The 14,124-nt window shown below is 42.3% G+C and overlaps 1 protein-coding gene across 1 annotated transcript in view; it reads right to left on the bottom strand.

Moving 5' to 3' along the window:
- NUGGC (nuclear GTPase, germinal center associated) overlaps positions 1-14,124 on the bottom strand; it is a 72,017-nt gene that overhangs the window by 38,729 nt on the left and 19,164 nt on the right. Inside the window, 1 exon segment of the mRNA XM_071211867.1 lies at positions 8,555-8,641. Within this exon segment, the coding sequence (XP_071067968.1) occupies positions 8,555-8,641 (87 nt within the window).

Here is a 14,124-nt window from a genome sequence, read left to right as displayed (position 1 = left end):
CTGTTTGATTTCTGATGTACTGTCTTCCACATTGCTAATTCTCTGCTCTGCTTCTTCTAATCTGCTGCTATTTGCTTTGAATTTATTTTTGATTTCTTGAACCGTGGTGTTCATTCCCATCATATCTGTTATCTTTTGCATATGTCTGCAATTTCCCCTCCAAGTGTTGTCTTCATGTTGTTAACCTCTTCTTTTACTTCATTAAATTTGTCTGTGATATATGTTCTGAGATCTTTAATTACTCGTGCGAAGTTCTGCTCCCTGTCATGGTTTTTAGTTAGTTCATTGGATTCAGCCATGTTTTCTTGATTACTGGTTTGGTTTGTAGATTTTTGTTGCTCTGTGGTCATCATTTTATCTTGATGGGTTTAATCAGTTCCTTAGCTTCTTTGTCTAGTCTTGGGGATTAATTAGCTGTTGTTTTTGCGTAAGTGTTATATCTTCTGTTTGTAACTTTGTTCTTCTTATTCTAATTTCTTGTTGCTGGGCGTGTTCACTTTGAAGGAAAGTATCAGGGCCAGAGAAAAGCAATTGTGTAAGAAAGGAAAATGTGTAAAGTAGTAATGGTAATACATGTTAACAGAGCAGCAATATGATATCTGGGAGGGTGGATATTAGATTCACGTAAGTTGTGTAGCGTTCTAGCGGTAAGTAGAGTACCTATAATGAGGTAGTTGACTGAATATGGGAGGAATATGGTATGAATTAAAAAGCTAGTGTTTTCATGAGAGAGGGAAAGAGAAAAGAAAGGCAATAGTTTTGAGAGTGGATAAAAGACAGAAAACAAAACAAAGGTATTAGAAATTAAGAGTTAGACACTTTGTGGATCAAACAAAGGGAGGTGGAATATAGGAGAGACAGTAAATGAGGGAGGGTATCAAGATGTGGGGGAACGGGGATAGTGTAGGTAGCCAAAATCAATTGACACAGAAATGAGGCAATGGTGGATGAGGAAACCCAGCAAATGTGAGGTGTTCCCTGCAGTACGTATAGTATAATGAAGATAAAATAAAATAACAAGAAAATGAGGGACAAGAGAGAAAGAAAAAAAAAAAGAGAGAGAAGAAAGAAAGAAAGAAAAGGGGGGTAACGGAAGGGGAACAAGTAAGGAAAAGAAAATGATATAGAACAACCACAACAGCAACAACAAACCCCCCCCCCAAATAACTGAAGAAAAAAAAAAGACCTTGGGGGATACAATGGGAGAAAAGACTAGGAGATAATGCAATGTTAGCAATCAGGACAATAAAAAATAAAAAATAAAAAATAAAAAATAAATTAAAAAAGCAAAACAAAACAAAACAATAAAGAAAAAAGAAAAAACACAAATATTGAGGGCTAGGACATTCAATGACCTCAGATGGACCTCAGGGTGTGGTGGATTCAGGGATGGAAAGTCTGTGATATTGCAGACTCAAGAGGTATGAATCTTTGGGGTGTGGGCCACCAGGGTTTAGGGGACACAGACCTGGCAACCTCAAATCTGGTTAACAGGGAGCCTGGGAGCACCACAGTGCAACACAGCCTTCAGGGATCCCCACAGTTGGGTGTCAGCCCTATGGGGGAGGTCACATCTGCAAATTCTGACCTATGTGTCAGAACCCCGCAATTCACCCTCTCACTAGGGTCTCCTCTGTGGCTGTATCACCAATTCGACTTCAGGACAGCTTCCGCCCTGCAATCACCCGAAACAGTCACCTGGGGGTGCCTCTACACTGCAGCCAATTAAATGATGCTGCAGATCAACAGCCAGGCCCAGGGGGCGGGGCTCTAGCCGGAAGCCCCTATATCAGTGTCCCAACCGGAAATTCCCACGCCTCGCAAAAGATTCCCCTAATCGGCTTCCAGACGTCTCCCACCCTGCAGGCCCCTGAACCAGCCTCTTGGTGACGTCTCTTTATTGTGAGCGATTTAAAGCTGCTGCAGATCTGCAGCCGGCCTTGGGGGCGGGGCTCTAGCCGGAAGCGCTATTATTCGTGTCAGAAATCAAAAATTTCCCTGCCTCACACAAAACTCCCGTCTGTCTCCCCAAATTGGTCTGCGAAGGCCTCCTGCCCTGTTAGCCCCCCAATAGCCCGCTCAGAGCTCATGAATTCGCCAGTACCGCAGAGCCTCCAGGAATCGTGTGCGGTGCCGGTGCCGGGGCTTCTCCCACCCCAGGAGGGAGCATCCTGCGCGCAGCCCCCACCTCCGTGTAAGAGAGCCTCAATTTTATCTTATACACAAATTTTCTTGTTACCTTCCCACCAAATCGATGTCCAGACATCTCCTGCCCTGCAAAATCCCAAAACAGCCTTGTCCCGAAGAATTTCCAACACTGCCCAGCCGCTTTTTTGCAGGAGAGACACTCAGGTGCACTCACTCAACCACCATCTTGCCCTGCCCTCCTCTACCATATAGGCCATTATTAGTGCTGGCCACATCTCCCTCTTTTTTTATTTTTTAAAGCAGCCTGCTGGAGCTACTCCTACTCCCATGGAGGACCTTTCCTAATTAACACTTCTCAGTGAGGGATAAAAGATTTTTAGTATTCCAACAATATTACAAACTCTATTAACATGAGAAAACATTGTACTTCATCAATTACAGCAGAGAGTATAGTTTTGTATTACCCAACCAAACATCATTTAAGAATTTGATAGAGTAGCAGGGACCTTACAAGCTTGTCCCAATTGTTTGCCTAGTCCAGGCCCTTAAAATACCATTGTCTTTGCAGTTCCTTAGTAGGGTCACTGCCACAGGTATCTTCTATGCAGCCAGATTCATTGCCATCAGGCCAGGGCAGAAAGACTTGAAGAACTGCAAAAGTCCATTGCTGACCTTTTCACACAGTTTTTGCACTTTTTTGTATTCATTCCAGCTTGTTTTACTTTTATAAAACACAGTATCTCACTAATGTTACCACAATACTTTTACAATTGCTATATGCATACTAGTTCTGTCCCACATATCTCCATTTCTGAATTTATAAAACTAACCATTTTATTTTAAGACAATATACTTTATTAAATTTCAGTTGGCATTCCCACAAACTTTTTACCTTTTTCAATATTCACTTAACTTTAATATTTTGCATTTTATCCTTCCTTTCTCATTTTTACTCCTTCTTTCTTCCTTCTTCTTCCTTTTCCTTTTTCTTTTTCTTTTTTCTTCCTTTTTCTACCTCTCTTTTTTCCCTTTTCTCTTTTCCCTTCCCTTTTTTCTCCCTTCTCTTTTCTCTTTCTACTTCTCTTTTTCCCTTCCCTTTTCTCTTTCTACTTCTCTTTTCCCCTTCCCTTTTTTCTCCATTCCCTTTTTTCTTTCTACTTCTCTTTTTCCCTTCCCTTTTCTTTCTGTCTCTTTTTCCCTTCCCTTTTCTTTTTGTCTCTTTTTTCTTCCCTTTTCTTTGTCTCTCTTTTCCTTCCTTTTTCTCCTTCTGTCTCTTTTTTCCTTCCTTTTCTCTTTTTTCCTTTTCTTTTTGCTTTCTTTTCTCTTTCTATTCTCTTTTCTCCTTCCTTTTTCTTTTTTCTTTCTTTCTCTTTTTCACACACACTGAAACAATTACAACATACACACTGACATTGAACAAACACAAAAGCAGTTCCAAATCTATTAATCTAGAGTTTCTTCATTGCTTCCTTTTATAATTCAACATTTTCCCCCAGTTTTCCTCCTCTCAATTTCCTTCTTAATCTCTTTCTGTCCCAAGTCATACTTGCTTTATGATGCCATGCTTGAACAAGTTCTGTAGTTTAGATACTTTGATGTAAAGCCATTCTGGTCTTCAGAATGAGACCCAGCCATGCAGTTTCCAGTGTCTGTCTATTCATCTGCATGACCAGAGGTTCTGGGTTCCACAGGAACTTTCCTTGCCTTTTGATGTTCATGGTATGTCAAATCAATTTTCCCTCTCTGTCTTGTTAATATAATTTCCTCAAAAGGTTTGGACAAGGGATTTAAAGAACAGCACACCTAATAAAGCATATTTTGACTGCTTCTGTCTAGCACTTGGAGGGAGTGCTGCTTCTACTAGCAGAAAGGAAATATGTGTAGAATAATTTTTGTGTGTGACACCCTCTATCTCCACTTTCTTATACAGACAGCTCCTTGAAAGATGAGCTGGCAATATCTCCCAGCTCCTCAGCATATCCACTCCATAACCCACTGTGATTCAGCTACAAACCTGGACCTTACACTGAAGTAGCCTTCACTCAATTCATTAGAAACTTTCTAAATGTTAACCAATGGACACTTTTAGTCTATTTCTCACAGGACCTCTCCACAGCTTTGAAAGTGTTGCCCCCTCCCTCTTCTTAGAACTCTCTTTTCCCTCAGCTTCTCTGACACCACTCATCCTCACCTGGAACCCTCCTCATTCCCTGTTCCTTTTCTCTATAGACGCTTGTCCTTCATTCTTCTTGTAAATGTTGTTATTACCAGGGCAGAGGCGCCTGACTGCATGACCCAACCCCACCCACCTTCCCTTCTCCAATGCCACTTCCAGCAAGGACTCAGTTCTGGCCAGTGAATTGGTTAAGCTTTGTTTACCCAACAAAAAAGGAACAGACTTGCCTGGCACACTTTTTCATCCCCTGCCCCTTCTTTCTGCCAGGAAAGTGGGCATGCAGCCTGGGATGTAGCAGCCATTTGGCATGCTGGGATGATATGCATGAAGACAAAAGCCAACCTGCTAAGGATGGTACAGCAGAAAAATAGAAAGAGCCTGACTCTATCACTGAGCCATTGCACCAACCCCAGACTGCTCATTCCTGGACTCTTATTATGTTAGCCACATTAACCCCCACTCATACCAGTTACTATTGTTGTTTTGTTTTTGTTTTTTTAAAAAGATTTATTTCTCTCTCTCCCCTTACCCCCATTGTCTGCTCTCTGTGTCCACTTGCTGGGTGTTCTTCTGCATCTGCTTGCATTATCAGGCGGCACTGGGAATCTGCGTCTCTTTTTGTTGCGTCATCTTGCTGAATCAGCTCTCTGTGTGTGTAGCACCACTCCTGGGGGGGCTGCGCTTTTTACACATAGGGCAGCTCTCCTTGTGGGGTGCACACCTTGCATGTGGGGCACCCCCACATTAGGGCGCTCCTGCGTGGCATGGCACTCCTTGGGTGCGGTAGTGCTGTGCATGGGCCAGCTTACCACATGGGTCAGGAGGCCCTGGGGATCGAATCCTGGACCCTCCGTATGGTAGACAGATGCTCTGTCAGTTGAGCCATGTCTGCTTCCTGCTGTTGTTTTGTTACCTGCAGCCAAAGTTACTCTTATCTGGTATATTAAGCCAAAATCCTTAACCAGGGCCATTTAGTGTGGGGGCATTCTTTTTAAATTTTTTTTTTTTGTTATTTTTAAAGAAGCTTAAATTACATAAATGTTACATAAAAAAATATAGGGGATTTCATATGCCCCACTCATTCCTCTTCCCACAATCTCCCACTTTAACAACATCTTTCATTAGTGTGGTACATTTTTTACAATTGATAAACCCATACTGAAGCATTACTATTAACCATAGTCTACAGTTTACATTAAAGTTTACACTCTGTCCCACACAGTTTTGTAAGTTATGACAAAATATACAATGGCCTGGATTTGTCACTGCAAAGTTATGCAGGACCAAACCAATGTCCCTAGAATACTCCATATTAGACCTGCTCTTCCCTCTCCCATCCCTCAGAACCTCTGATGGTCACTGACTTTACATCAACTATAAGGGCATTTCCATTGCTAGAATAATATGTCTATAGTATAATAATAAGTACCTTTTAGTCCATTGTTCATTCCCCAATCTTAAGGGTTTGGGGATGGTGATGCCCACTCTGCTTCTAATTGAGAGGGGGTTTAGATCCTATAGGACAGATGGATAGAACTAATATTCTTTCAGTTGCAGGCACTCTCTGTTCCTTGGGATGGGCATTTTCCATCATCATCTCCTTGTTAGTTGTACTAGGTGAGTCCAATGAACTGGAGAGTAGGTACTGCAACTCTGCTGAAATTCAGGGCCCAACTGGCACATGAAGGTTTAAGTCTGGGGGACATATATTTATCATGTATAGTGCTAATTATAGGTTCAAATAAAAGGGGCAGAAGAGCCATGCGTAAAGAACTTTTAAGTGAATCTAACTCTGTTACACTGGGGAGCATAAATTCCAAAGTAAGGCCCACTGACAGGGTGCTGAATTCTTGAGTTGTCTGCTCTGCTTATAGTTTTTGGATGTCTCTAGAGCCCTCAGGAGCCCCTCTATTTGAGGCACTGTTTACTGTGGCAGTCAATGAGATTCTGGTGTGACTTTCACAACCGTAACCTCTGGAAAGAACTCTGGACTCATTTTGAAGTCTCTTAGCCATGAAAACTCATTTGTATTCACCATTTCCCCCTTTTGGCCTAGGTGTTTTTCCAGATGCATTGCTAGTTGGAGCTTAGTAATAATCCCTCAGTGCCAGGGAGGCTAACTGGTGTGGGGACATTCTTGGTTGTCACAGTGACTGGGGAACACTGCTGGTATTTGGTGGTGGTGGTGGTGTGGCATGACTTGCAATACTTAGGACAATCCTACACTGTGCCCCACCCCCAAATATCAGTAATGCCCCTGGTGAGAAATATTACAAAGTTTTAAGATTAGCCTTATACTTGTCTCCTTACATATACTATCCATGGCTTCCCAATCTTTATCCTGTCCAAACATCTACTGGACATCCCCTAAACACTCAATATGTTCAATTCATTAATATTCATCTTCAACTCCCCAGAGACTCTGCTAATCCTCCTTACATCTGCTTTTCTGAATACTACTGCCATTTCCTGAGTTGTTCCAAGCCAGAAATCTAGCAGTTATCTCAAGTATCTCAAGACCTTCCTCTCTTTTTACTTCCAACACACAATTAGTTAGTCATCCAGACCTGTGGATTTGCCCTTCCCAATAGCTCTTGAATTCATTGTCTCTTTTCTATGGCTGTCCCTAGTTTAGGTTCTTACTGCTTTTCATCTTACAGAAAAATCCTCCTAACTGGTCTCTCTACATCCAGTTTTCATGCATCCCTCTCCTTACCATTCACTCTCCATATCACTGAAAAAGCAGTCTTTCTAAAATGCATGGTATTTCCACACTGAGTACTACAAACGTAGTTTCAGGGATAGGCAATCTTTTCATGGTATTTATTCCAAATTTTTTTGTGCAATGAAAAAAATAAGCATAGACGTCTATATGGATACTTTTCAGTCAAATTCCACTTCATATTTTCTGTGACTAAAATGAAATCTCCAAATTAACTCATGTGGTACAAGGGAGAGTTGCACAATAATTCAAATGGAAACAAAGTGGTTGGAGATGTAAAGTACCTCCTGGCCATCAGAGGTGCAGGCGGGCAGATCCCACAAGAACTTGCACCATGGCAGTCAGAACCATAGTCACCTGCAGGCTGATGCACTGCTGTCCAGACCCTCTCCTACAGACCAGTTGGCCACATTTATTAGCATTAAATATAGCTGTGAATTGTGCATTCTAGTATTTTATGTTCCTGGCCCCAGAAATAATATAATTAGGTACCCATAAAATGCATATTTCTTTAATGTCAGCATGAACAATTCAAGTGGAGAAAAACAGCTTTACTGAATTACCACCTCATTAAACATGGCCTTCAAGAATTGCTTGGTGAAAGACTTTGGCTTATGTCTGAGTTCTGATTATCCTGAATTAGAAACAAAAGCTTTGAAATTTGCAGTTCCATTGTTGGGAAACAGACATTTTCTGCATCACTATTATTGATGTCAAAATACAGAAAGCAATTGAATAAGGGAATGAACATAAAGGCACATGTTTTTTCTATTAAACCCAGTCCTGAAGATTTAGCTTCAGCCAAACCATATCATCTGTCACATTATACTAACTCTGATGGGTCAATTATATAATCTTGCTCATATTTTATTTTTAAAGTGATTTCAATTTTATGGTTGTACAAGACTATTATTATAAGGGGTTTTACATTTATAACTATTTTAGTGACAGAATAATAAAATAATTTAAGCAAACCCAAGAGGCCCACCGAATGATCACAAATTGGGAAGACACAGCAGGGGTCTTATCTCCCCCAACAGGACCCTTCACATACACTTTGCTACACCATTCGAAACTGCTTGTGCAGAGTTCACTGAACCCAGCAGGCCCCTTCAACCATGCTTTTCCCTCTGCCTCACGTGCCCTTTCCTCTGCCTCACCTTACTAAGGACTCGAAGTCTTTAAATTTCTGCTGAAGAGGCTAGAGGTTTTCAATCTCCCCCAGTCTTCCTCTGTTCTCCCAGCACCCCACGCTTTCCTCCATTGAAGGTGTACTTCTCAGAAGACAGAGGTAGATGATTTCCCCCATTTTATAGGTGAGAACATGGAGACTTAGAGAGGAATTGTCACTTGCCAAAGGTTACAAAGTTATGAAGCAGTAAGACTGAGTTGGATCCAAATGGTCTACTACAAAGCTGGGCTCTTTCTACAGGCCCAAATATGCATATTCATCTCAAAATCCAAATGAGTGAGAGGCGGAAAAATACATAGGAAATCTGTTAACTCACCTTTAGTTTGTCCTTGAGCATTCCATTCCTTTGTAGTTTTACTATTTCAATTCTTTCTAAAACAGCCTCTTTCTGACTTTGAATAGCCTGTGGAAGATTGTGAAAGGAAATAAAAGGAAAGCAAAGAGTCCAGGGTTATCAACAGCAACAAAGTGATGAGGCAGATTTTTTTTCCCAGCCAATCTTCATTTTTCTAGGCAGTCAAATATGCATGTGTTAGATTTTTGTAATATAAATAATGAAATTATGTCATATTAATATTAAATAAATGATCCTTACATTTCACTCTTTTCTTTCTTTGGAAGGAAATGAGAAAAATTTAACAATAATTTCCTTTTTATTACACATCATGATAGGTTTTCAACGTTCCCTGTCTTGTCTCTCTGCCTTTCTATAAGGGTTTCTTTGGCCCAAATGCTCTGTCTTCTAATCTACCTCCAGTGTCCATATGACAATATGTGCTTTTTTCCTCAATGACTTGTCTTCTCTAAAATCTTCTGTGACACTACCTCCTGTCCTGGTGAAAATGCAGCCCTCTCTCCTCAGTTCCCATAGCACTTGGCTTGTCCCTACGTATGACCTTTAACCCTCTTTTAGACCATGAGCTGAGCAACTAGGCAATCTGCCCTTCTGATTCCACAGCCCATATCACAGTGGTCAAGTAATGTTTATTAAACTAGATTGAACTGCATTTACTGTTAGTGTTGGCTTTGAAAGGGTGAGTTCTGTGGCAATGCAGGGGACAGAAGTGCCAAAAGAAGGGAAAGAGTGGAAAAGGAAGGGGGGTGGGGAGGGGAGGGGTGAAGAAGAGGGGGAGGAGGAAGCAGCAGCAGCAGCACTGAAATTCTAGCCTATACCTTGACAGCAAGATGCCAGGGGAAAAGGCCTATTTCTCACAAAGGAGGTTTGCTCTGCTTTGTTAATTCATGGAACCAGTTGTCTGACTTAAGTTTTAGTGGGTGTGGGGAGATGGCGGAGGTCAAGGTGAGTAAAAACGCTATAGTTAGAGCAGGAAAGCACTAAACATGCTACATCATGAGGTCATACATCCCATGGACCCAGGATGGCCCAGTTTATGCTTGTGGTTCTTCCGTAAGCATTCATAACACTTTCACTTTTAAAAAGGTCCCAATTTGGAAGATGCTATAATCACCCTAGCTCTAGAGTGAACAGAGATCTACATGGATATCACCTGTTATGGCATATTTAGCATTTATTAAGTTCTAATAGCACACCTTTCATTATTCTTTCTTAGAAAATGATTTTGTGAGAATGCTTTTATTTTAGCCAACGTTTTAAAACTTTGAGGACCTTGCTCCAACTGGATTAAAAATCTCAGGAGTAAACAAATCTGAAATAGAACCTGATACTTCAAAGCTGTACCAGGTTGAACATATTTTAGAATGTACCTGCTAGTTGCAGGGGAATCTCCATTTTCCTCATCTGTGGGGCATAGGCAGGACCATCACCCTGCACAGGCCCAGGAGGCACGATTGGCATTCCTCTTACATGTGGAGGGCGCTCCTAGAGCTGTGTAGGCACAGCCTGTTGGGCGTCATGCAGCCACCATGGAGGCAGAGCCACAAAGGGTTCAGACTACCCAGAAAGCAGACCCCAGTGATCCTGATGTCCCAGGAGCTCACCCGGATTTCTACTTCACCTTCACAGTTCCTGCCCTAAAGTTCATGATGCCCACTGCCTCAGGAAATGAAAGCTCTGTCAGTCCTATAGTTGGAACCCATGGAGGAAAGCCCCAGGCTGGGGCCATATCCCTGCAAACCCAGCCCATTACTTTAAATATTCTGGCAAATGGAGCTTATTAGTCTTGGTGACCAAGGCAATGGCCCAACAGAGGCCCCGTTGGCAGGCTCTGATGCTCTCATTCAGAAGATCTTCATGGGCTCTCCCCCCAGACACTCTTTCGGTGTCACTGATCACCCAGATCACTGAGCACTTCTTGATGACCTGTAAAACAGGGCCCCAATATGTATAACATGAACGACGTCTTAGACCTTGAGGAAGTTATTCCTTTCTTTTTTCTTTTTTAAATTCAGTACTTTTTTTTATCCCAAAGTTGACATGTTTTCTGTTGTTTGTAAGTCATTGATACTATCCCATAGTCCTTGGCTATTTTATCACAAATTATCAGGCAATGGTTAGACAGTTATATTACAAACCATATGATCCCCAAAAAGGGGAGTTTATGAAATCCATTTTGATGAAATCAACCATTTTAAAAAATTATCTTTTTTTTTTAAAAAGATAAATAGATCACACAAAACTTTACATTAAAAAAAAAAACAACATAAACAACGTAAGAGGTTCCCATATATGCCACTCCCCCCTTCCCTTCCCGATTCCCCCCTCCACTCCTGCCTCTCCCACATTAACACTCCCTTTCATCAGTAAGGTGTGAGGCACATTCATTGCATTTGGTGAATGCAGCCTGGAGTACTGCCACACCGCATGAACCATAGTTTACATTGTAGTTCACACTCTCCCCCAGTCCATCCAGTGGGTTATGGCAGGATATACAGTGTCCTGCTTCTGTCCTTGCAATATCATCCAGGACAATTCCAAGTCCTGAAATTGCCCCCATTTCATACCTCTTCCTCCCTCTCCCTGCCCTCAGCAACTCCACATCAATGGTACAATTACTTCTATTGCTGGAGTCACTACAGTTCTATAGTAGAATACCAGCAAGTCCAATCCAATCCATATTATATTCCTCCATCCTGTGGACCCTGGGATGGTGATGTTGACTCCACCTATAAATCGAGAGAGGGCTTAGATCCCACATGGCTGATGGATGTGATTCTCCTGCTTGCAGTTGTAGATGCTCTCGGTTCCCTGGTGTGGTGGTTGATCATCTTCACCTCCCTGTTAGCTGAACCAGAGAGTAGGAGTTACAACTCTGCTAAGGTTCAGGGTCCAGCTGACACATGGAAAGTCCAGAGATTATCTTTCAGAGGCTTTAAACTTGCCCCAACCAGTGCTTAACCTGTAATCACCCTTCTAGACTCTCTAAGAACCACTCTGAGGATGGGCTGGGTGTCACTCATCTGCATCCAGTTGCACCTGTACTTACCCAACCACAGTACTCTCAGACAGAGTTACTATAAAAGGACAGTGCACTGCCCCACTAGCTTGCGAGGCCCTTGATGGGAAGGATCTGTGCCTTCTATCTTGGAATCAACATCACCTAGAGCACAGTGTTTGGCACGTGTTAGAGGATCCACAGGTGTTTGGGATATTGGTGATGGACAGAATTCAAGAAATCATTAGACTTCCTGTCCTCAGGCCATCACTGCCTTGCTGTGCTATCTTAACAGCCATCCCACTATTCTCTAGCTCTGTTTTCCTCTATGTAAAATTAAAGTATTGTTTTTCCAGAAAAAGCTTTGGTAGTAAATCTTACCCCAAAGCTGTCACTTCATAGCATCATTTTGAAGATATTTAGCTGTCTCTGCATTTTTAGCACACTGCCACCACAAGGCAATGGGGAACTTTAAACTATATGATTCCAGTTGCAAAGTTCAATGAACAAGGAATTACAAGTTAGTACTAACAAAAATATTGCTTTATTAAATATGCAACTTTAAAAAAATTTTGAAATTTCTTTCCCCTTCACTCCACCCCCCCCCCCCCACACACACACACCCGGTTGTCTGCTCTGTGTTGTACTTCTGTGTCTGCTTGCATTCTTGTCAGGTGGCACCGGGAATCAGTATCTCTTTTTATCTTGCTGTGTCAGCTCTCCATGTGTAAAGTGCCACTCCTGGGCAGGCTGTGCTTTTTTTGTGCGGGGAGGCTTTCCTTGCGAGGCGCACTCCTTGCATGTGGGGCACCCCTATACAGGGGTCACCCCTGCATGGCACAGTACTTCTTACATGCGGCAGCACTCCACGTGGGCCAGCTTACCACATGGGCCAGGAGGCCCTGGGTACTGAACCCTGGATCTCCTATACAGTAGGCGGATGCTCTATCAGTTGAGCCACATCTTCTTCCCTAAATATGCAACTTTTATGCAACAGGAAATCATGTGCTGCCTTGTGACATTCCTCTTAGTGCTTCATTTGTCTTATCTGTCCATGTAAATGAAAAGGTGGTTTAATTTCATGATGGAGTTTATTTGCGATACCTTAGAACAGGACTTTGTGCATAAAGATGTGACATGTTTGTGACTTGGCAATTAAATTATTATTTTGCTTAATACCACTGATTATTTACTGGTAGCAATCTTGTAAACCTAGAAGACTTTGGCAATGTCTAGCGGTATTTTGGTTGTTACATCTTGGGGTGTGCTACTGGGTAAATTCCAGGGATATTGTTGAGCATCCTAAAATTCACAGGACAGACCCTCTATAGCAAATAGTTATCTGGCCCAAAATATGAAGGTTGAGAAAACTTGATATAGAGCAGTGGGTTTCAAGCTTGGTTTTAGCAGCAGTGTGCTTTTCAAATGAAATCTTTAGGAAAAATTCTAATTACAAACTTGATTTTAAAAAATGGAAGTGCTCTGGTTGAATTGGGGGTGGGAGATTTGGAACCTTCATGTGTTCAGTGTCCCCGCCCCCTATCCATGAACCTTTTGACATCATGGATCATTGTTGAAAAGTCATCAATCCTAGAGTTAGATACCCCTTTGCTTTATAGAGAAGAAAAAGGTCCAGAGAGGCAAAGGGACTAGCTTAAGGCCACACAACCATGAGTCCTGAACCTCCCTCATATGTGCCTGGACTCACATTTAGGCAGGAGAATAAAAACAACTGCTGTCCTCCCACTTCCCAAATTAGTGTCAACACTGGGCAGTGAACTATGAGTTGTGGAACCTCATAAAAATGCCAGGCTGGGAGATCCTTGAGGGCAGGGCCTCATTCATCTTTATATTCCCCATGATCTTGGTAAGGCTATAGGGGCTTTAAAAATGTTTATTAACATGAGAAATAGACTACAGTCATAATAGTTGCTGTGGTTATAAAGTTCAGGCCCTATGCACAGCTCTTAAATATCAGGATGTGGTAAGTTGGATCACAGAAGACACATATCTATAAAACAAGAAGGACTGGACTAATGAGTAGGTGGCTCAGCACTCCCCATCCCCTCACCACCTCCATCCCTCCTGATAAGAAAGGGGCCTCTGAGAGGTTAAGCGAGTTGCCTGCAGTCACACTACCTCTCAGCAACAGAACAGGGACATCTGAGATAATGCTAGTTTTAGCTTAGCTTAGGGAAGGCAACTAGAGCAGCGGAAGGAGGGGTCGCCATGCTTTGTTCTCACTGGAAAGAAGGGAGTCTTTAGTAACTTCTCGTAGGGAGGATATCACAGAACCACAAGAATGCGGAGGCTCAGAGTCCAAAAAGAGTTGCTTGGAACCATTCCTTTGCTTCAGTGCAACCTCCTCAGAGCTCTTGCTCTGAGCCAGATCTGCTGGCTCCTCTGTTCTGAGGAGCCTTTGATAAGTTGTCAGAGTATCTGAACTGACTGAGATCATGGCTCCATCCAGGGAAAATGTCTGGCTGCCCCTAGGATGTCTCTCACTTGGCCTCCCTGCAGCTAGTGGAGCTCA

This window comes from Dasypus novemcinctus, chromosome 25 (genome assembly GCF_030445035.2).
Source record: "Dasypus novemcinctus isolate mDasNov1 chromosome 25, mDasNov1.1.hap2, whole genome shotgun sequence".
In the NCBI taxonomy this organism is placed as follows: domain Eukaryota; kingdom Metazoa; phylum Chordata; class Mammalia; order Cingulata; family Dasypodidae; genus Dasypus; species Dasypus novemcinctus.
This window is presented reverse-complemented; position numbering and strand designations above follow the sequence as displayed.